The sequence below is a fragment of the Aptenodytes patagonicus genome, chromosome Z (genome assembly GCF_965638725.1).
Source record: "Aptenodytes patagonicus chromosome Z, bAptPat1.pri.cur, whole genome shotgun sequence".
Taxonomy (NCBI): domain Eukaryota; kingdom Metazoa; phylum Chordata; class Aves; order Sphenisciformes; family Spheniscidae; genus Aptenodytes; species Aptenodytes patagonicus.
The window spans coordinates 13,692,104-13,715,920 of NC_134982.1; the positions used below are offsets into that span (position 1 = coordinate 13,692,104).

Here is a 23,817-nt window from a genome sequence, read left to right on the forward strand (position 1 = left end):
TTCAGGGAGGTGAGGGCAGCATTTTATGAGCATTAAGTCCACTTTGAAAAATTGGATTTTAACAAACTAAGAAATGATCTGAATCCAGCAAACTCTTCTGAAGCAGCAAGTTGGCCAGCAGAAAATGTATGTTAAAAACAAGGAGCCATCCCCTAGCATGGGCTTGCAGTAAAAACAGTGCAGTGCTTATTTATGCGATACCATTTAATATGCATCATTAATATGCAGCAGCAAGTAGGTGGCTGTATGAATTCAGCACTGCAGAGGCAATGGATGTAGGAAAGGAGATTGTTTTGAGATTAAAACCCCAGTGTGGGTGGCAGGGCACTCGGTTGTGTTTCACACCTTGTCAGGCTGCTTTTGTGAGCTTTATTGAACTATGTCAGTGAGTCGCTATCTGTGTCATCCTGTGAAATGTATATAATTCCTATACTGAAATTAGTGTATTCCACAGTCAGTGTTAAAAAAATGAAATTATATATACTATGTGTTATATCAACATTTCTTACAGAGGTACAGGCACTTCTGTGATACAGGCTGGTTACACTGCATGCCAGACTTACAGTTTGTATCAGATTTGTTTTTTACAATTACTCTTACTTTTCAGTCCTTTGGAAAAATACCAAGGCAGGAATGTGGAGTTATAACTGTACACAAAACCTTGATTCTCCCCTTTCACATGTATATTGTTTACAATTTAGTCCATCTTAATACATGGTTAAAGAGATACTGGTATCAGTACAGTTTGTATTGGTTTTGTTAAATGAAAAAGCAAGAACTGCTCACATCTGTTATAATATTTCAAATGTTCATAACTATAATTGCCAAAAATTGCAAGTAGTAAGTCACTACTTAGGGTGAAACTTCTCTAGTCAATTCAAACGTATCTGAAATTAAGAACTTTAAATTTCATGAAATTTATGGTGGTATTTTTGTGTCCCAAGTTTATCAAAGCTTTCAAGCATGGTGCTTTAACCTGAAGCCTGCATTTATGCCTTGCCTGAATAGAAGCTGTGCTCCACTCATAACAATTCTCGATATCCACAAAGATAGTGTAGGTGATACTCCAGATTTCTGACCTCATATTGTGTGCTGTTGTGACACACTGTCCCTCATACAACACACTTGTCAAATGCAGCAGCTTAATCTCTGCACCTTCAATAGGTTCTTCAGCTTGGAGCATCTCTCTGTCTTTCTGTGTTTCTCTGCTGCTTTGTGAGCATGGGTTCGCACATTATTGCTCGCTCTCTTAAGTGTACATCCCACCACACAACAGCAAAAAGCCCCAAAGTGAATCTATCCTGAGATCGATACATCCCTCTAAAGTAGCTGTGAATCCATGCTGCTTGAGAATCTGAACCTGTCTGAGATTATGAATTACAGATTTAGAAATGAAAGCTTGGTCTCATCCACAGAAAGTAATTGTATAAGCTGTCTTGTGCTACTTCCTTAAAATCGACATATCCTAGAAAAACTACTGTTTGCGAGTTGTTTAGTTCAGTCAGTCATTGGGGTGATGATCTGGCCTTGCTGCAGTGAATAAGCTTTGCCATTAACTTTCAGAATGTCATAAATTTGCCCCTGATACTCTGTTAAAATAGGAGAACAAATTACTGATGCCTGTGACAGTGATTTCTGTACTTTGGACCTTTACCCTTGCACCTGAACCAAAATACTCATCTTTTATTTCCTTTGAGTCACAGCTTATGGTATTACTGTGCTTTCATGATTTAGGTGAAGAGACTGGCAAGTAGCTTTATATTGGCTACGCAGTAGAAAATAAATATTTTCCTGAGAGTTTATTATTAACGACTGTTGTAGGGACTGGAAACTCTAGACCAGGGTTATTCCCAGGTTTTGTTTGTCTGGACACTGAGCTTCACCTCTGTGCTGGGCACCACAAGGTAAACTTTTTAGCAGGGCCTGTTGCGACAGGACAAGGGGGAATGGCTTTAAACTAAAGGGGGGTAGATTGAGACTAGATAGAAGGAAGACATTTTTTACGCTGAGGGTGGTGAAGCACTGGCACAGGTTGCCCAGAGAGGTGGTGGATGCCCCATCCCTGGAAACATTCCAGGTCAGGTTGGACAGGGCTCTGAGCAACCTGATCTAGTTGAAGATGTCCCTGCCCACGGCAGGGGGGTTGGACTAGATGACCTTTAGAGGTCCCTTCCAACCCAAACTATTCTATGATTCTATGTACTACCACTTGGCCATCCCGCTCTAACTTATTTCCAGTGAGCCATTTCTGTGGGATAGTATTGTCTACCACATTCATTAAAGACAATTTCTCTTGCATTGCTAGTAAGATGGATCGATAAGCCTTTGTTTTTATTAACTGTTTCCATCACCTTGCCCATGAGCCATTTATTTGCGCCTTACCTATGGCATACCTAATTCATGTTCTTTATTTTGTGTGCCTTTGATAATTTGAGAAAGCAAACGTGGACCATTCTGAGAAGCAGGTAGTCTTGGAGGGAAGAAAGCATTGACCTGAAGTGATGCAGCATCTGAAAGATTTTATTCAAAACAATCATACTTCTACTCTTTTCTAGTTTAAAAGATGAGCAGGAGACAAATTAAATTCCATCCAGCACTTTCAGCTGCAGACCAGGACTTTTCACATGACAGAATGGCACAAAATCTGAATTCCCATCTCCTGGCCTGAAGTTCCAGTCCTTATGGACTTCCTTGACTCTCATCAACTTTAGTGTGCTGTAAGAGCCTGGAGTGTTTTTCTTTCAAAGAATTGCTAAGATTGAAAAATGAAGCTCGCTCTTAGAAAATTAGAAAATGCTAAAATGAAGGTTGCTGCTGTGGATTTAATTCCTCTGTTCTTTCCTACATATTAGTATGCTCTATTTTCTGTAGTAACGGTGCTTCATTAACTGTATATTTGGATGAAGTTACTGAATGAAGCTGTTCTATATTCACCTCTTGCTGTCACATTCCAGTATATGGCCCATGCCTTATTCAGCAAGCATCATATAATTGCTGCTGGATGAGGCCAAGAAGTAGCATGTGACTTTATGGTGGGAAGAACATACTGTGAGACACATTCACAGGAAACAGGAGCTAAGAGGTCAACGATGATTTTAACAGGGATATTTCCATTTTTGGTGTTGTAACAATGTGATTCTTTTAAAACACTGCTTTTTGTGGGTTTTTTCACATCTGCTGCATTGTTTTCAGAAAAGCAAAAGGATAAAACTCCACTTGTGCAATTTTTCACCAGTTAACACAAGAAGTCTCTTTGTTTAATAAAACCCTGCACCACATGGGTTTTATTATTTTGTGAATGTGTTCATGGAGGATGCCTTGCCCTATTTCAAATGCAGATGCACAATATTGAGCCTCTTCCACTGTCATCTTTACAGTCCTCATGCCAAAATCTATGCGCTGATTTCATCAATGGTAGAAAAGAGTGACCTAGCCAGTCACTCCTGTCGGGAGGAATTTGCAATGTCAAGAAGCCAGGGTAGTCTCTTCCCACACCTATTATCAGTCCTTGTTCAGCCTGCAAGATGCTCAGGGACGATGTACACACTAGTGAATTAAACAGCAACAGGAATTTACATGTCTGGGAATTGCTGGATTGTAGTGTTGTGTTACCAAATTTGATGGGTTATACTACTATGTTAGCAGAATGGTCCTGAGAATGCCTTTAGCCCATGACAAAGAGCTATCTCCCCAACTTTTCTTGAGTACTACTTGAAAGTTAGCGCAAGCCAGGGATCAGTCCCAACAGACAGTTTTGCAAGCAGACACCCTGCTGTGGAGGCTGAGAGAGTTTAATTAGCATTAACATAGTCAGATGATAACTCTGGGCCAGAGAACAGACTCTGGCACTGTTCTGGGTTTTAGTATCAATTTAACCAGAGAGCAGGGGGATAAGGCATGGGAAGTATGGCCGTTCTCTTGCTGCTGCTGCTGTGCTGCGTAATTCCCCCAAGGAAGCTATTTGATAATGAAAATTAACATGGCACTGCAGATGCTCTAACTCCTGCTAGGACTGTGTGGTTTGGCCCAAAGACTAAAGGAGCTGTTGCCCTTTGGTGTAGGAGGGAACCTGGTCATACTAAGAAATGCACATTGTATTGACTTCTTTTAATTTATGAAGATAGTTTCTAGAGTTTGTGTCTTTCTTCATTGGTATCCAAGTATGACACCCAGCCTGGAGCACTGCTTTGCACAATTCCTTTTGTTGCCTCAGATTTTTAAATCTGAACTGATCACTGTCAGTTTTTATTTCCTTTGGTTGCTGAAGCAGAACTAACTGTGAAATAGAGACATTTTGCTGATGATTCACCAAAATGAAGAACTGTGGGCCTTTTCACACACCACTCAGCGACTCCCTGCATGTTTTGTTCTTGTGTGATTTTTTTGGTTCTGAGCACAAAACATAATTTTAATAATGTGAGCTAAGTAGGAGAAAAAACATTTTTAATAAAAAAACACTTTTATTAAAAACTGCTGCAGAAAGCAGGGTGTAATGTAGGAAACTCAGTGCAAAATTTCATGGGGAAGATGAAAGATCTGAGTGAAGAGTGTGTTCCTTATTTTCCCTTTAGAAAAATGTTACTTTATTTAAAGCTCTCCCTTTGACTCACAAGGTTTTCAGTGGGACTGAGGCTGCAAACTGTTGTCAGTCTAAATTGCTTTCACAGAATCAACTCAGTCACCCTCAGGCCATGGACTAGCCTGTGAAACTAAAATCATAGACAGATTTTTTCTCAAGGATTTCTAATTAAACTGAGCTGCTTCCTGCTTTCTTTAAACACCACTTGTGAATCTGGGACCCAGACCTAAGATGTTTTCCTTCAGTTAGGTTTCATTCTAGTTCATGTTTTTCTCACACAGAAGTTGTGTTTTACCTCTGCCACGGAGGTCCAACCAGCATCTCTCAAGTGGCACACAGCCCTGTTTTGCAAAATGTAGCCCTTAATGCTCCTAATGCAGCTGGAGATGAGAGCTGCTACTTTGCAGGGGTGTCACAGGGAAGGACAGCAGTCCCTCGGTCTCAGGGGGAAGGGAGGACCAAGAATGGGGGCTGGTGTTTCACACAGAGCAGAGCTCAACTTGTCTCTGTGTGAGGCAGTGTTTTCTCCTGCTGGGATGCCAGCTCCTACCACAGAGGCAGAATATCGCCTACCAAACCACAGCTCCGTGGCAGGCAGCGGCTTGCAGCTCTTGCCAAGTTTTGGTTAAATCTGGGAGCTCATGGAGTGGGAGAGAGAGACACAGACTCAGCTTAGCAAAGACAAGAAACCATTAAGTATACTCCAAATTGCGGCTTTTGAGTTTCCAGAAGGTTTCTCACTCATAACAGAAATTAAAAGATACCACCTATTTTATAACAGAGGACAAAAGTCTCTGACAGAGGACATTTTGTCTTGAGCATCTGCTAAGCAAGAGGCTTTCAATTATCAGCAGCAATGGAAAGATGACTAATTTTCATAAACATTTCTGAGAAAAAACATACATTCCACATGACTTACTGAATGTATAACTCAATAATTTTGAGGAACAGGAACACACACACAGAGATTTTTATTTCAGCTGCTATATTTTGAAGGATCTTTGAAATTAATATGTAAGTTAACAATTTATTTGTAAAGTATTACAACACGCAGTCAGCAGAGATTGTATGCAGTAACTTTGCAGAGAAAAGACTGCAGAGATTTCATTCAAAAACTAGGAAGTGTCAACCTTGATGTAAAAAAACTCTTAGCTTTAACCTTGGAACTAAGACCATGCTGCTGTTTGTTTGTCAGAAGCTTTTGTGGTGATTCTTAGTTGCTTTCTGCTTTTAGGAGGCCAAGTTGCACAAAACTTTTAAAACAACATAAAATGAGAATGGCAAAACTTGTCTTTCTTTTATATCATGGTCATTACAAGAGATAATGTGAGGGAGCTTAAAATGAGTGTATGTATCATAGTTTCTAAGTGCTTTATTCTGACCAAAGTGGATTGAGTGGCCATGCCATAAAGGAAAATTGTAAAATAAATATATTTTGACCCTTAGTGCTGGCTTTCTCCTGTTCAGTAGCAAAATGAATGCTTAGGAAATACACATTAAGAATATATCTCCATAGTCTCCAAATGGTAAGGTCCTTGATAAATATAGATATGAACAAACCAGTACAGTTTTATGACTATTAAACTTTATTGGCTAAATGTATGTGTTACAAAGTAAGCAAACATTCCTAACGCAACAAGAAATACTTTTTTCAAGATTTTTCCTACCGTGAACATTAGCTTATGATGCCATATATCTCATACAACTTGTGCACTTATTCCCAAAGAATAACATTATCTGATTACCTGGCGGGTGGGGTTTAGTTCAAAGGCATGCCAGAATTTTCCTAAAATGCTTATTAAAATAACATGGTCTCAGGTTTTGAAAACCTATGATGTGGTGCAAACCTGACCCAAGTTCATAAAGGAACTCATAGGACGACAGTTCATTAAAGCTAATATTTTCAGTGGTTGATGCATAAAACTAAAAAATCACAAGTCATAATCATCAAGTATCAACATGCATTTTTCATTGTAAGATGTGGTTTACATACACTAGGAACGTGTATAAGGACATACAAATTCATAGGGCAGATTTTGATTCATTTGCTCTGTTGTCATGCTACTGGTATCTGTATCCAGTAAAAAAGAATTTCAAATAAATGTTTTCCTAACCCCACCTACTTGTTATACATTAATGGCAGGTAATGTCTGGTTAAAATATAATGTATGTTAAAATGTAATTTATATTTCATTAGCTTGTGTGTGGAGAGCCAGAATGTGCAGAAGATACATTCAAGCTTCAGTATTCATAGAATCATATAGAATCATAGAATGGTTTGGGTTGGAAGGGACCTTAAAGATCATCTAGTTCCAACCCCCCCTGCCATGGGCAGGGACACCTTCCACTAGACCAGGTTGCTCAAAGCCCCGTCCAGCCTGGCCTTGAGCACTTCCAGGGATGGGGCATCCACAACTTCTCTGGGCAACATGTTCCAGTGCCTCACCACCCTCATAGTGAAAAATTTCTTCCTTATATCTAATCTAAATCTACCCTCTTTTAGCTTAGTGTGTTTGGTGCTGATTGTGATAAAAAGAAAATAGCAAGACAGGATTTCAGGTACCCAAATTTTAAAAAGCCGGTGGCAAATATTAATGTTGAAGAATGGCCCAGTTTACTGTGACCAGAACTTCTGAGACAGCCAGTGTTGGCTTTCACCAGTTAAATACTGAACTGGGTTAGCTGCTGCTTTGCCAGGCTGCGATGTCTTTTCCTGAAATACTGATTCCTGGAAGGCTGGTAGGAAAACTGTATCAACAACTTCACTGCTAAGTAAATATGCAATATTAAAAGGTACATCCTTCTAGAAGAGCTCCAAACTCCACAAAGCATGCATTTCTCTGTTTGTGCTGTTGGCATATCCCAACTTCTCCAGTATATATGCTTCTGCTTTGACACCTTGCATTCAGTTACATCAAGTTTTAAGAATTTGAAGGCTAGGAAGAAACATTACAGTTCCCCTATCTGATCCCCATACACTGTAGGCTAAATTACCTTAGCTTCAAGCTGCTACTAAGGCAAGAATTACTACCACTCTTTTTTTAAGAGAGAGAGTAAGCATAAATATGTACTAAAAATCTGTGAAAAATGACACCAGATACATCTTCAGAGGTTTGAGATGGGAATGCAATAAACCTGAATCCTTGACATCTTTATTTTCACATTTTTTTCTTGTATTTGTAAAGTTCATTCTAGTCCAGTAAAAACTTCTTCCTTTAAGTCTGATCTCAGCTGAGCCTACTTACAATTCATTCAGGCCTGTTTCCATGATGCAAATGTAAATGAACATGTAATAAGAACTGAATAAATGAACAGAAAAACATGAATCAGTTGTTCAATTCCTGACATATACTTAACTAAAGTATATTTACAGACAAAATTGACTTTGCTGTCAAACTGCTCTCTAAATTATTTAAACTCCTTTTCCTTTGTTTTTCAGTCACTTTGGAGAAGAGAGCAATAGCAACATTTAATGATTCATTAGGTCCAACCCAGATGGCAATACATCGTCTGTGAATCTGTGTGTCAACTATCCAATGTATTTAGCTCATCTCTGTTACACAAATAGCAACGCATTGCATCAAAACAAGCCTTCTTGATCTTTCAGTGTTGTAATGCTATTCCACAGTCCAGAGAAAAATACCAGTTCCAAAAAAGACGTTTCCTCAGATAAACATCTATTGGGTTGTTTCTTTTTTTACTTGGTTTCAAAAAGAAGAAACCCAGCAAAGGTAGAGAAGCGTTGATGGTCCCCGTGGAGGGCTCCATTTCCCATTCGCAGCCAAACTTCATCTCCCTTGGCAAGTTTTAGCACTGCACTGTTTCCTGAAGTGTCTGCTTTCCCTTTTGATTCATAGCTAAGGATGAATATTTTAACAAGTCAGCTTTTTGTTTCTCAAAAATGATCAAGCAAACAACTTTAAAAAAAAAGAATCCAAGAAAGCACATTGTTATCCTGAGCAAAACTTCCTTGAAAGGCTTGCCAACATTTTTTCAGCGTTATGAAGAAATTTTGGAATCTTTCTGCCAAAGATCTCAAAGATCTGGCATTTGATCTCCTAGTCAAATTTTGCACCTTACCTGATTGCATCATTTCATTCCTTTCTGAAATTCTGGAAGTTGAACTTATGTATTTTTTTCCAGGGCACAGGAACAGATTTGTTGCTTAAAATAAAACTCTGCTCATTCATCACAGCATTCCAGATTTCCTGTGATGCTCTTTTTCCCTTGGATTCATCCCAGCTAATTTTAAATGCCTCCAGGATAGGAATCTCGTGTGAGCTGAGCCCCTGTGCTTCCGGCACGGGCAGTGGGCAGAGACAGGCAGCTCACTCCACCCTGAGGAGTGTTATCATTGGAACATAGATAACGTTTGATGTGGGCTAACCAGCTGGCTTTGCGTGAGTGTTGGTTCCCTTTCTTCCACCTGTTGCCTTTTCTGACATCAATGCTTCAGGGGAAAAAAAATGGGCACTTTTTCTCTTGCAGGAAAGATCTATTGGGAATGAAGCACCCTTTGGTGGTGCTTCGGGTATGGGCTGTTGAAGAAACTGACAGCTTAAATGAACCTGCTATCATCTAAGTGCCTAAAATCCAGTGTGATCAATCTAAGCTTTTGTGTCTGTTTATTCAGGCTCAGGAGAGAAGCTTGGTTTTGGCATCAGGCCCCTGGTTGGTATTAAAGAAATAACAGTTTTGTCCAAACACATATTTTTTTCAGCTATCCGTCTGGCTACAAGCTTCTTGACCTGGTCCTTATAGGAGTTGATAAGCTAGAAGTGAATCCTATTCTTGATGATCCTCCAGCTAACATAAAAAGTCCAGAATTTTTTTATTCCAAGTGTGCTAATGATAACAAAGCCAGTAAATGGAGGACCATTGCTTCTTACTCATCCTTACGACTGCAGTTTAAATGCTCTCCACCTTTAAAGTAAATTGCTCTCCCCTAATCTTTAACAAGACTTTCTAGCCTGACGGGCAAAATGAGGATGAAGATATGTTTTAGCAGAATGACAGCATGTTACCACTGGACTCCAACCCTGACTTGCAGTGCTAATTCCTTTCCCCTGAGCTTTGAGGAACTTGTGATCAAGGCTGAATTTTAGGTCCAGGATCTGTGGCAGGTATGATCCAAATCTGCAAGTTGAGGAGGGCAAAATACAATAGTTTTTCTTTGTTGGTTATTTTACCCTACAGAGTTTCTTCAAAAAATGAACAATTTCATCTTTCTTGAAATGTGAACAAGCTATCACATCTGTGCAAACATGTCTTTTGCATTAAAATGACCTGGGCCTTCACTTACCTATATAAGCTGAAAACTGTATTACCATTATGCATCAGGTACACGTACACTTCCTCCACATCTTCATGTTTCATCATATTGAAGGTGAAGAAATACACCCCTGAAAAGATTACCAAATACAACGTGTTTGCTTCATAGAGGGAGGTAGTCATGCTACCAACTTGTGCTTCTTGCTTAGAAAACATAATAGCTGAGGCCAAAATTACCTTCTGGTTGTCAGTGGGTATTTTGCTTCTGCTTATAGTGTGCCAAAATCTGATTTATTTTTATTCTGCATATGGCAGGGGTTCAGCCACATCCTGTTGCATAGAAATGACTGTATTTGAACATGGCAGGACCACTCATGCCTTCTTTCTCACTGAAAGGGAAATTTCCCAGAGGCTGAGTCAAGTGACCCCTCTCTCACCCTTTTTTCCTTACCTTCTTGCTCCTGCCCTCTCCCAAAAGGGCAGCCTCCAGGCCAGCCAGGGCTCAACCTCAGAGGCTGTCAGCCAGCCAGCATGTCGCTCAGGTCAGGCAGGGCATGAGTGGTTTTAGCAGCACCAACTGCGGCTTACCTGGCCGTACCACATCCTGAACAATGCAAACATAGCCACCACTTTCTCTTCTTGAACAACACACCCTTACCATCACCCTTTTTCTTTTTAGTTCTTTCTCTGTCTGAAAGGTGCCAACAATGTTGTCAGTGCAACCGTGTTATGTGTCATGAGCTCCCAGGTGGGAAGACAAGCTCCTTGTTCCTGAACAGTACATCTGTAGCATTGACCCTGCAATGGGAGCTTGGACTTTGCATCAAAGTCATTACATCATTGTGGGTCAAAGTTTATTGACATCCACATACACATTAACCTCAAAAAGAAGCATCTGTGAGGACACACCCCCCTAACTGTCAGTAAGATGTGCTACAGCAAGCTTGGAGGGCCTGACTTTTATTTAATTTAGTATCATTTCCCATAGCAGTGAGTAAATGAATGGCAGGGTGAGAAAGGCCAAGTGAAGGAAGGTGGTTTCAGGCTTTGCTTAAACATGTTTTTGGTTATGGCCCTGCCTCCCAGTCTCCTATTGTTCTTCCTGTGCCACAGCTGTGTAAGATGGGGGATTGATGCAGCTGAAAAATAACTCAGTAAAAACTATAATGCCTCATTTCCAGCCACACATCTGTTGCAGGCCAGCTTACAGCTGAACTGGCATGAGGGAAGATGGAGAAGAAGAGGGTGACTGGAGGCAGGAGGTGGAGGAGGCAACTGTGAAGCTGCTGCTGCTGCAACATCAAGGCCATGGTTATCTCATCACAGTGTCTGAAGGGCTAAAGTCCTCAAAGCAGATGGTCCTGCTTCCTCCCCAGCTCTGGCCGTGCCTCTTCCTCCTGCCTTTGTGCCAGCACTAGTCTCACTGGCTGGCAAGCCCTCTTGGCTCGCTCAGTTTCCAATTTCATTTTCCCTGAAAGTTGGTAGCAAGAGCTGTGCAGAGCGAGTCTCATCAGTGCCTTATGCAAAGGCAGTTAACTAGTTTCTCATCATTATTGACCACTCTTCTCCCTATAGCTCCCAGAATTGCATTATTTTGTTTTGCAAACACTCACCATTCACTGGAGCACCAAATCTCCCAGTCATGACATCAAAAAAATTCCCAACGTTGGTTTCGACGCTACTGAAGATGATTCCACTGTTCTGGTTGCTGAAGTGAGTAGCCATGGAAGCCATGAATGCGACCTGTAAAAATGCAGTTCTTATTCAGGCAGTTGTTCACGAAATTTACATGTGTAGAGGAATCAGCTACAGAATTTTTTCCTGTATTTGTGGTCTGTTTATTTTCCTGACAGATGTTCTTCTAGGGCCTGCTCCAAGGCCATTAAACTCCAGTAACAAAACTGCCATTGAATGAAACTGGAAGAGGACTAGGCTTCTTACATTCAATTGGACTATTCATGACTGTAAAAGTAGGTGTATGGGCAAGTGTTTGCAGGTCAGGACCTTTGTTTGGGATTTTATTTACTTTTAAGTCTCTCTAGAATGGTGCAACAGAAAACTGGTATTGAAATGGATGGTATTTCCAACAGAAGTGATTTAATTAGTTTGTATATATTCCCCAATGCATTTAGACTGGATATTGCTTTTAACTGAATGTGTGAAATAAATAATGCTCAGTAAAATCCATCCACATTAGTGTTTCTTGCTACCTTCAGAGATATATTAAGCATTTTTATTAGAGGTCCTCTAGAAGTGCAGTTGCTGGGACTCAACATTCAGTGCTTTTTCTCTCTTACCAGTTGCCCTGTACCCTCAGTCATGACAACAGAGGGTGGTGAAGACAAAAGAGGAAACTAAGTAATGAAAACTGTGCTTCGACTTCATGTTATACTTCTTGCAGTGAGACATATTGGCCGTGGAAAATGTTTCATAGAAAGCAGTGGAAAACGTCCCACATTGGACTATTCAAATTACCCTCAGCAAGATACCAGGGAACAACCCTGTCAACTTGCATGGGCAGGGGAGGGGGTTATGTCTTCTGTGAGTCTGTGATCCCCCCCATCTGACTGTCAGTAAATGGGGTACAGGCAGAATTGCTGCACCTGGATGCCAGAAGGTCACATAGTGACTTGGCATTTTATCTCTATCTCTTAACATCTTAGACAAGAAGTGTTCAATTACAGTTGTTACTGCCCCTCACAAAAATGACATTTTTCATGAGATTCCAGCTATACTGGTATTTAAGAAAAACCACCCCAAACTTCTTTTGATTTCAGATCCAAATGAGAACAAAACCAGAACAGGCAAAATCAAATGCAAGTTCGGATCCAACAATGGAAATCATTAGCCATCTGCTCAGAAATTTGAGGAGCTCCAGATGTGAGCTGAAAGCTTGGGCTGATTTTCCTTATCCCTGCATGGATGCATTTTCTATGACGGCAAATTGTTAACTTCTTGCTTCTCAGCCAGGATTACATCAAAGTTCATCATGTGTTAAAGGAAAGCAGCTGCAATGGCAGCTTGATGGAATTTATTGCTTTTTGTCTAGATTCCATTTCACATTCTCTTTGACCCCAGGCTACTTTTCTTTGGCTGATCAGAAGGGTTGAAAAAGCTGTCCTTCTACCCTAGGTCTCATTTTGAAGTAGCAGATCAACATGGACACGCCCAGTCTTTCAAAATAATCCTCTATTTAAAACAGTATTGTATTCAAAAGTGTTTTTTCCTCTACCTACCCCCACTCTAAAATTCTTAAACGTGATGTTAACAAGAAATGATATGCTATACTGTGTAAAGAATTTTTAAACACATCTGTTAAAAACAGTGATGGAATTTTACTTGGAAATAGGTATTGCAATATGAGCTTTTGTTATTCATCCTCTTTCATTATTCAGTTTTTAATTAAATTACTACCACTATCTTTTTGTAAGAAAAAAATGTGGATAGCTCATTATTACAAAAGTCCAGTAATTTTGGAAACTATTTTCCTTGTGAATTTTGTTCTGTACAATTCTCCCATCTTCATGCAACCTAGGGTGGAGAATTCAAAGATACACAATGCCAAGAAATCCAGAGCCATTTTCCCACACTGTACATGTTGGTTGTACTGTTGATTTTGCTGTTAATTTGCATGCCTTTTATGAGCATATAAAACATATATGAATGACTGTTACTGGGAAACAGTATCCTTCAGTTAAAAGGTATAGACCTGTAAATAGATCAGAACTTCAGTTTTCCCCATAGTCAGAGTGTTTGGAAGTGGGATTTCTTTTTGTGCGTGTTTACTATATCCCATTTTGTCCCTTCTGTGGTGAACTTGGTTTGGGGATATGAATCAGATCAAGACTAAGACTTCCATTAAAGCGTGTACCTGTGAGTGAGGATGTAAACTCCCTTGTAGTTTCTGGAGATCTGTATAGTCTGTGGTGTCTGAAGTCCCATTTGCCCGAAAGCAGCAGTGACTGTCAGATTAAGCTGAGTTGCTCTTTTAGATCCTCAGTAATTTTAATGGGAGCTTAGATACTTCCCTCACATGTAGGCTCTCTGGAGCTGAATCTGACTGCAATCGCTTGCCCATCTAGTGCCATCTGAAGTGCTTTAGGATTTCCGCACACGGGGCTGGCTGATCTGATCTACAGAAGCCCCTTCCACAGTAGCAGCTGTGGACCTCCAGAAACCCCTTCCACAGAGGCAGCTAGAGACCAGGAGAGATACATCTTAAAGGCTTGCCATGCATCTCTGCGCTACATCTAGAGATAGTCAAGTCTTCCTGCTATTGCAGATGAGCTGCTCGTATATTGCTACACTGCAGTATACAGTGTGGACAACTCTTTTCTATCCCCTTTGCAACTGCAACCAAGGGTCTTAGTTATCCAAGTCCCGTTTACTTTCGGTTGCCTTAAGAACAGGACATCACATCTCCACTGTACTGCAGATATATATATATATCTACACATAAGCTCTCCACCATCTGCCAGATTCCTGGGACATGAAGAAGCTCTAATGCAAAAGCTATGGGACTATGCCAACACAGTGTTGAGCCCAAACAAATACATCCTATCCCTCAGCAGAGCTTATCAGCTCAGGCTTGAACCCATGTTTTAATGCTCATCTGGCTTTTGGGTAGTTCATTCATAGGCAGAACCTACATGCTTCTCAACATATTTAAGGTATCTAGATACATAAAACCACAGATAGCTACTGAGGGGTATTTTTCAAAACCAGAGGACTTTTGTCTGCACTCAGAGGTTTTGACCCCATACTTTGAGGAGTTGGATACATATGTTTCTGAGAATCTCACAAAGCCTGACTGACCTGAGAAGCATGGGCCTGAATGACTCCTTCACTCTTTTCATATGTCATAGGAAGTGCAGTTATGTATGTGGTACAGCTTGATAGAAAAATGATAGTCCCTGCTATTCTCCTTTAATGACCCTGATACTGTCTTTCTGCCCTAAAAGGGAACCATATATGTTTCCTCCTGCCTATTTCTCAGCTGGATTCTTTAAAGAAAGACTAAGCCCTGATGTCTTTCTTTTCCAGGAAGATCTGGCAAAGCACATTTGTCAGTCATGACAAGGGCTATATATGTCTCTCATTGTATTAATTTACAGGGGGATTTACTTCTTAGGTGCTGTTTTTCAGAGAAGAAAACCGTAACCTGAGAACTGCTGCAGCCAAAATAAGCCAGAGATTTTGTACCTGTAGCTCTGGGGGAATCCCAGGGTAACCCTTCTCGCCTTTGGGTCCATGATGGCCACGCTCTCCCCTCGGTCCCATATCTCCTTTGTCTCCTTTCTCACCTTTGGCTCCTTCCTGGCCAGTTGCTCCATTATTTCCATTGTTTCCATGATTTCCTTAAAGGAAACAGAGCTTTCTGTTTAACTTAAATGATTTCATATAATATATTTTAACAGATAACTGTGACAGGGTCCTTTTCCACCAGTTTGCAACACATGGACTTTTCAGTACCAGAAAACCCAGACTGAGCTGCGATGGATGAGAAACAGCTGTGTGGTTAAGTTGAAGGTGAAGGTTTTGATAAGCGAGTTTCCAGAAGGATGTAGATTGATGTTTAAGAGTTAACCCTCATGCCCTCTTGGTGTTGCTGTATAAACTGCTGATGTCTCAAGTCATTGCATTGTCAGGGAGATATGCAAAGACAAGACCTCAGCGGACGTGAGGCTCAAGGAAAGTGAAAGCCACTGCCTATTGACACATACCAGGTAGCCTGCATAAGCACTCTTGCTTTTCCTTTTGTGTAAAAACTTATTTCCTGATAATTTAAGCTAATTAGGATAGGATAAGATAATTTTGAATAACATTTTTCTATCTTTAAAACATGTCTACACAAAGAAAGAATGGCTGTAGCCTTAAACTAGCTAAATGACCCATCTGCCAAAAATGGGAGAGTGTGCATTCTCAGGGTGCTTGTTAGCTTGAAGGGGTTGATTGATTGCATGTTCCTAGATTTAAAGAAAGACAAAATTTTTATAATGAAGCTTTTCTGAGATGGCTTCTTGTAAAAAGGGTCATTTTAAAAACATATTCCTGCATCTGCAGTATTACTTGCTTCCTGATGTTTACTGAGGAAATCACTGAGCAAACGTCTATGCAACTGACAAAATTTTAAAGTTGGCTAGAACCACTGAGCAATTATTATGCCTACCTGAAGCAAAAGCCTAACCTTTCAATTAATTACTCAGGGGATTAATTAGTGTCATCATTGTTCTAATTCTACCTGAATTGAAATTAGATTATTTGCCACTCTCTTGTTCTCTGATTAGTCACTCTGGTTACGAATTTACAAGAAGAATGGTGGTGTTTGAGATCAAATCTAAAGATTAAGTGATTCTTTAGAGGTTTTGTATTGAGAAAAAAAATTGCTTTAAACAAGGAAGCTAAATGGTGGAAGAAATTAAGCAAATTTTTGTTTGGATAGAGAAATCAATAACTCTTAAAAATAACAAGAATGATCCTTCATGTAAAGCCCCAACTGCTTCTCTACCAGTTCAGAACAGAAGTCTGCAAGCAACATTTGATTCAATCAAGGGAAAAGCAGCTGTTATTCTCCTTATGGGCACAATGATATGAAATGCAGCAGATGAAGGAGACAGAGAAATTCCAGGGTGCAGAAGGTTGCTGTCGGCCATACGTTTGTGGCATCCTGTGGTGACAAGAAAGTGTGACTGAGATACATCCTCGCATGAGGAGAGGGCAAGGCTGGGACTGGGCTGTGTCCCAGTATGTCCACTGCAGCCTTGAAAGTGTGGGTCTTATATAAAATTGTGTCCCGCTTCTAAGAAGCCAACAATTTATTAATATGTAATACAATATTTCTGCACAAGAGGCCTCACCATTAGATTTCTCTTACTTCTGTAATGGTGCATAGTATTTTTATAAAGGTGTTGTGGTTTAACCCCAGCTGACAACTTCCAGCTACTAGGAAGAAAATTAACTCTATCCCAGCTGAAACCAGGACAAAAGGTTTGATGCATGAATAGCTTACAGCAGGCTAATACTAAATATGCCTATGAGCTTATTTTGCCTAATACCCAAAATATGTCAAAGCAACAATTTATTTCAATATTTTGCCAACTGAAGCTAGTTCTTGAAACACTTCATTCACTCAGATTTAACTTCATAACAGTCAGATTTAACTGTTACTGTAAACTGTTTCTTCCAAAAATCACTACATATTCATTTTTTTTGTGTATGGTTATCTGTCATGTCTGTTACTATTTACATTTGTGAGACAGAAGGATTATGAAATTGCATTTTTATTGTGATAACAGAAGACGTAAGCTTTTGAAGATGAGACAAATCTGTCAGTCAGTGAGGTGTTCATTTACACTATATGTTTGCTTTAGGAGTGGTGTTTTTCAAATCCTTGAATGTAGCTGCTGTAACAAACTTACACCAACATGCAACTATCTTTTTCCCTTCTCTAGGCTCTTCTTTTTCCATACCAATTATCAGATGGAAGTGTACCCTTTTCTTGTGTATCCTGTTCTTTTGTGTGCATTTTTAATGGGAAAAAAAGGTACTTTTTATTACGGAAGAAAAGAAGAAAGAAGGAAAGGAAGAAATTTCTATGAGAGAATAGAAGCATGTGTGTCTCTGTAGAATATTGGCTAGCAGTATGCTAGATGAAAAAAAGCTCCTGAACACAGTACATGATAGCATAGCTGGATAATCAAAGGTGATCGCAATAATCAACTCCAGGGAACAGGTTCTTCCAACTTTAATGGAAGCTTCATGCTGCTTTAAGAAGAGAGACCAATTTGCCCTAGAAATGTAATAAGATTACTTTCAGTATGAATTTTTGAAAGCTGAATCTTAATAGCAAATGGGTCTTCACTGGAAAAGTCTTTAGAGTGTAACTGATTTTCTGTCTCCCCAGAAATTATAGAAAAAGTTGTTTCTGAACCTGTCCCCAAATACTGATGTTTGGACCATTCTCTGATATTTCATAGAGTAGCCTGTAATTTATAGCCTGTAATTAGACTGATCAAAAAATCAATTAAACTTCATCTTTACCTGGCATCCCAGGGGGCCCGGGAGGTCCTGGGGGCCCTTGGTAGAGTCGAACTCCAAAGTCACCACGGCAGCAGGAACTACAGTCTGGATTCTGCGGTCCGGTTTGTGGGGGCTAAGTGCACAGAAATAAGCTTTAAATAGCTCATTCATGGAGGGCATCAATCATATGCATGTCGGTTACAGGGTCTTCATTATATATTCTCTGTTTATATATTTGCTAAGTTTTCAAAACACTTCTTAACTGGACTGAAATCTCCCATACTTGGGTTGTCCCTGCAGATGTTATTTTTGGAAGATTTAAGGGAATAGCTCTTCAAGTGTTCTAAGAGCTATATGAATATTTAAAAAAACAACTTGTCCTGTCAGATAATGAGGGTTTTAAAAATAAAATAATACCAAGTAATGAAAGTTAGATGAATATTTCAGTTAGGTTCCCATCCTGCTTTTCACTGATCCCACATTTCAGCTGACCTTTCTTGACAAACAAGCCTATGTACAATGAGTGCTAGGACACAATGGACTTCATTTGACCTTCAGCAATGAACCGTCCTCCACTAAACATAAAACCGTGTTGGACCGCCCAAAGGAGATGTTAAAAAATGTCTGTGCAGCGTATTCCTGTTCATGGCCCCAGACTTGCATATCTGGGAGCTACTAAAGCATTACAAGCTACTAAATTTGGGAGAACTTTAAAAAAGTGCCAAGATACATGACAAAAATTTGAACTGACCACAACACCTGGTGTTATGAATATTTGATTATTTGTAGTTGTGGGTGTGTAACTATGAAAACCTGTTTATATGCTGAAACTAATATAGCAGCATAAATAAACTAATGAGTTTATTATACACAGCTCAGCTACTGTAATAATAGTTTGATAATAATTTTGTTTCAGTGCTTTTCTTTCCCAAATTATTGTATTTGTACAAATGGAGTCTCATTCAATCCTGGCCGGATCTCGTAACTAGGCTTTTGCGATGATTTAGTGGTCACAAATCTTCCAATGGGTCAGCTGAGCTAGGCGTCCAGGGTTTGATTTTATTTCTCTATTTCCTTCTCATTTCTCCTTCTTTGTTTCTTTTTCCCTACAATTCTTTGCTATTATCCTGAGGTGCAAATCTGCAGTTCTTAAATTCTGGATGGTGTTAGTTACACCAGTCTGACTGCTACTTTTCTCTAATCATTCTACTGTTTGTCTTCCTTCCCTTCCTTTTCACTCATCTTTGACATCCTCAAATTACTTGCCTAATGCAGACCTATTGATTTAACAGCAGCAAACGAGTCTCTGGTGGGATGGGAGCTGCCAAATGAACATATAGATGAACTGTATTCCTGCCCTGAAGGTCATCAGCTGGCTTGATCTGAAACACTAAAGCTTTCTGCCCGTGTTTTGAACAATACCAAGCACACCCCCAGAATTTATTAATTTCAAGAGGCTTGCGAGTTTATATTTATGGATACAGAAAACCCATGTCACCAAAATACTGCAACTCCTCCAATGGGACAGGCACATGCCCTCTCCAGCTGGAACCGCCAATGGTGGAGCTACCATGGGAATAAAGGCTGACCTGACAGCTCAACAAATATGCTTCATATTCAAAGAGTTATGGAAATGTTAAGATTTGCCAATGGGCAGAAGGGCTTCATATTTATGCGGTTTTGGTCAATACTATGCTTTCTACCTTAATTCTGCATAAGGTCTATATTTTATGAGAAAAATGAGTTCTGCCTGTTGGACTGTCTGTTCCTGGAGAACCCATTTGTATCTTTCTTGCTGTTTTATCTCTCCCAGTTGTTAGGAAGAACATAACTGACAATCACCAAACACACTGTTTAAAGCTTTCCTAATATGAGAGAAGAAGTAGCCCTGCTTTCAGCTCATTTTCAGTCCTTGAAAGGGGGCCAAGTACAAGAGGACTGGAATTGCACAAGCATTTTGTACCACCTGAAATGCTAATGTTGTGTTGCCCTGAGATTAAAATCTCCAGCTCTTTTTTGATAGTGCTTCATACTCATGTTAAATGAGAAAGCAAACTATATACACATCTGCCAAGAGCAAATAAGTCATATCAGCCTAGAAATATCCAAAGACTTGGAACTGTGGATTATAGGTAAGGGAAGGCATGAATCCAGCAAACTGGACTGCATGTGAGACTCTCTCTGTGCAGGTAAGATTTGGGTTTTTTACCCAATGCACTGAAATCCTGAATTACATTATTAGCTAACCAACTATGTTATCATAAAATAGATACTAGTGCTGGTCATAATCAAATGCTATTTGGCATTTACCTCTCGAAAAGCTCAGCAGGTTATTACATGTGAAATGAGGCAAGTCCTGCCAGCCTGGTTGTATGAGAACAGTTCCACTGACTTCAAAATAACTACTTAAGCAAGTCATAAAGTAGTATTGACTTATTATCTTTACTGATCCTTTGACTAGGAGGAAAAAAATGTTCACAGTCAGCTGCCAAGAACAATGAATATTCAGGATACTCTTTTAATCTCTAAAAACAGAGAACTTCATGAAGAGTACGTTTAAAGGAAAAACCTGTTCCTAAAGTAAAATTACACTCAAATAGGACAAAGAGATTAATTACAACCTACTTGCCAAAGGTGTCCTGTGCAGCCATTCGTACATAAATTTTATTGCACAATGAATCTTTGGCATTGCTTTTAGAACATGAATATGATTTAGGAGCTTGTGAAATGCATCTGCCACACTGATATCCTAATACAGATAGAAAACTGGAAATATTTCTGAGGCTATTTGCTGAATTTCCTATGATTTAGTATGTAGGAGGCAGTTCTAGGCAACAGATGGTCTATAAAATTCCCTTAACTTAAAGCTGTGAAATAAATCATAATTGGAGACCCAGCCCTTTCTCACTTCCTGATGAATTTTATGGGTTTCTGTTATATTGTCTAAGACAACGCAGAAGATGAGTAATGTACATCCACCATTCTTGGCTCCTGTTCTGAATGCAAAATAGCATGTCTCTGTGGGCACTAAGGGCCTCCATGTCCCTTCTCTAGTGAAGAATTAAACAAACCAAAATTGCCAAAATTCAGGGTAGAACACCAGTAGGTTGAGGGGTACCTGACGTTTTTCAAAGAGCAACCTGAAAAGGAAGAATGTGTCTGGCATGGCTCTCCCCAGTCGCTAAGAGTTCTTGTGCTTGAGAAATGCACATTATATTTTATGTAAGTTACCAGCAGCCTGGAAACTGGCCATGTACCCAATGCAGCAAAGACCAATGCTATTATGTCTATTCCGCAAGAGGGAATGGGACTGTTAAAACAGTTTAGCAAGAGGATTAAATTCTCCAGCCGGAGCAAAGATAACCAAGAAAGTAGGGACTTAGTGGTGAAACAGCTTTCAGATAGCTCAAGGGGAAGAGAGAGGTTTGACATGAATTAAAACATGTCCATGCCAACTTTGTTCCTCCTCTGCCTGGAAATCCCAGGAGTCTAGAGATGGAAAATACCTATCGCATCAGCCACTCTGTGATGGATTATCTCCGTCATGCATCTGCTAGTGCTCCATTTCATTTCACTAAGCCAAAAATTGCATCATTTCCCCAGCAAAGATTGCTTCTTAGAGAGCGTCTAGCAGGTAAATGGTTGCCATCAGCTGTACTCAGACTCGCTGGGCTCAGTTTTAATGTCACAGCTTCTTCCCCCAGCAGGCAACTCCAAACATGTTGCATTAAACTTTCTGATGAGAAACATACACACTAAACACAGTGACACTTTCCGTGAGGGAGAGTTTGACCCCTAAAAAAGCTGTAATTTTGTGTTAAATCCTGCATTATCTGAAATTATGTTGAGTTAAAGGGGAATCTTCTTTAAGTACCAATAATACATGGTCTGTAGTATGCAGCTGCACAATTCCCTCTGCAGCAAAGAGGTATGCACACACTAGCTGGCTCATTGGACTATATACCTGATGGTTTACACTGTTTGTATACTGCAAATGCAATTTAACATACCTACAGTTACATATCTGGTTTGCTGAGTGCACTGGAGAAATATGAAATGCAAATTTTGCATTTCATTGCATTCATTTGCAAATTGCACCCAAGATACATGAAATGCAAAGCACTATAAAATTTAAATACAGGGAATATAGTGGTGTATTAAACCTATTCCCATAGTTGGATGTGTTTCAGTTCTTCAAGCCTAGGACAGGATTAAAATCAAATCTCCTCTCTGCTTGTCATGAAGTAGGTTATTATTACACTTGTCTGCATGTCCATGATTTTTGGAATTCAAAATATCATTGTTTGAGCTGAAAGAGTGTTAATAAACAAATGATAACAGGTGAACTATACAGGACTTGACTTAAACATTGGTATCAGCGATAGGAACAAAACACTTATGTTCTTGTTGTTTCTAAAAAACATCAATCAACAAAAACTTTATTTGAGTGGAATTTTGTTTTGCTTAGTGCTAGAAAAAACTTCATCTTCTGCCTTTCAGATTTTTCTTTTTAAATTTGGACTGCAATATTTTATGTATAATCAGATTATGCCATTTTCCCTTTGTTGTGAGCTAATGGGTATAATATCTAAAATGCCATGTAAAAGGCATAAAAAGATTCCCTGTTTAAAATGCAGATACTACAGATGATTTAGAGTTACATTCTGAATTTTTTTCCTCTGAAACTGTCAAGTTGATATATATTATTAAATCTACTCATTACATTAGTATGTTTTTTTCAAGCTATCCCTTAGAATAAAATTTTTGAACACTCAGAATTTCATTCTTTGTCTCAAGCTCAAAATAATATACTTTATATATATAATTTTCAAGTAAAAAGTTATGCTCTGCTAATTGAATCCTTCCAAATACCTCTATAAATTCTGTAATTTTCCTTCACATCCAAATGAGTTAACAGAATCTAATATAATAATATATAATATTATATATAATATATAATATTATATATTATATTATATTATATATAATATAATAATATATAATTTAATATATTAAATAAGTAATACTTTGAAATAATGAAGAGACTGTATATCAGAATATATGATTGCACAGGATCACAGTTTCAGCAAAACAAAGGGCTGCTGTCTATGTTGAAACCAGTGTCCCCACCCACTGCTGGTTCTACCAGCTCATTAAAAGATCCTATAAAGCAACCCAGCAGGTTACAGACCAATACACAGCTTTAATAAAAATAATGTCATAAATATATCACTAATAATCTTAGCAAAAAAATAAAATATCTCATTAGCTTTAAAGATATCTTTAGAAGATTAATTCAGAGTACCTGGACTCTATCTGAGGTAGTCAGTTCTACATCATCTACCTCTGGTCTCAGGACTTTTTGGTCTGTAGAAGTGCTATTATCAACAGTCCACTCTATAAGTTGACTCCGCTGTTTCAATATTTCCCTGCTTCTGGAACCTTTATGGCCAGTCTGGTGGTGACTTTGCAATACTTTGGCCACTGGTTTATAAGATCTTCTGCTCACCTCCATGTATTCATCTTGACACAGGCAAAATGGAAGAAAAAATAAAGCCAGTAGATGCCAACTGATGAAATCCTTCTCTGCCATGTTATTCAAAATAGTTTTTCAGGAGTCCAGCAAATGCCTTGCAGAAGGAGAACCTCTTTGCTGCACCAGGAGTTACGTGTTCCTTTCAGCTTTTCCACTAGTAAGCCTGGCACTGAGACTAGTACCAGGTTTTATACGGTTGCGTGCAATAAATAAAACTAAAAATGCCAAAGTGACAGGATCCTTCATCCAAAATCTGTCATGCTCCTTTAAACAAACCAGGCATTATTCACCACTTCACCACCACAAGGAAAATTGATTTGTATGCTGGAAATGACCACAGCATTTAACGGACTCCCGTGGTTCCTATTTGGGGGCATTAAAAAATGTAGCACCTTTTCTTTGGCATGTTTTT

General features: G+C 39.3%; 1 protein-coding gene across 1 annotated transcript; it reads right to left on the reverse strand.

Moving 5' to 3' along the window:
* Window positions 1-5,688: 5,688 nt before the first annotated feature.
* C1QTNF3 (C1q and TNF related 3) lies at window positions 5,689-23,462 on the reverse strand. The gene is made up of 6 exons (XM_076362066.1): window positions 23,175-23,462; window positions 17,891-18,002; window positions 15,053-15,207; window positions 11,464-11,593; window positions 9,882-9,981; window positions 5,689-8,436 (listed from the first exon to the last, which is right to left on the reverse strand). The coding sequence occupies exons 1-6, from the start codon at window positions 23,460-23,462 to the stop codon at window positions 8,277-8,279; spliced, it is 945 nt and encodes a 314-aa protein (XP_076218181.1). The 3' UTR covers window positions 5,689-8,276.
* Between the last annotated feature and the right edge of the window lie 355 nt (window positions 23,463-23,817).

Excerpts from the sequence above, each read along its gene's own strand:
- C1QTNF3 (XM_076362066.1), bottom strand. The coding sequence starts at position 23,462 with ATGGCAGAGAAGGATTTCATCAGTTGGCATCTACTGGCTTTATTTTTT. Across the intron at positions 18,003-23,174 it reads CTACCTCAGATAGAGTCCAG|CCCCCACAAACCGGACCGCA; the intron begins GTACTCTGAATT and ends CTGTGCACTTAG. Across the intron at positions 11,594-15,052 it reads GGATTCCCCCAGAGCTACAG|GTCGCATTCATGGCTTCCAT; the intron begins GTACAAAATCTC and ends GCATTTTTACAG.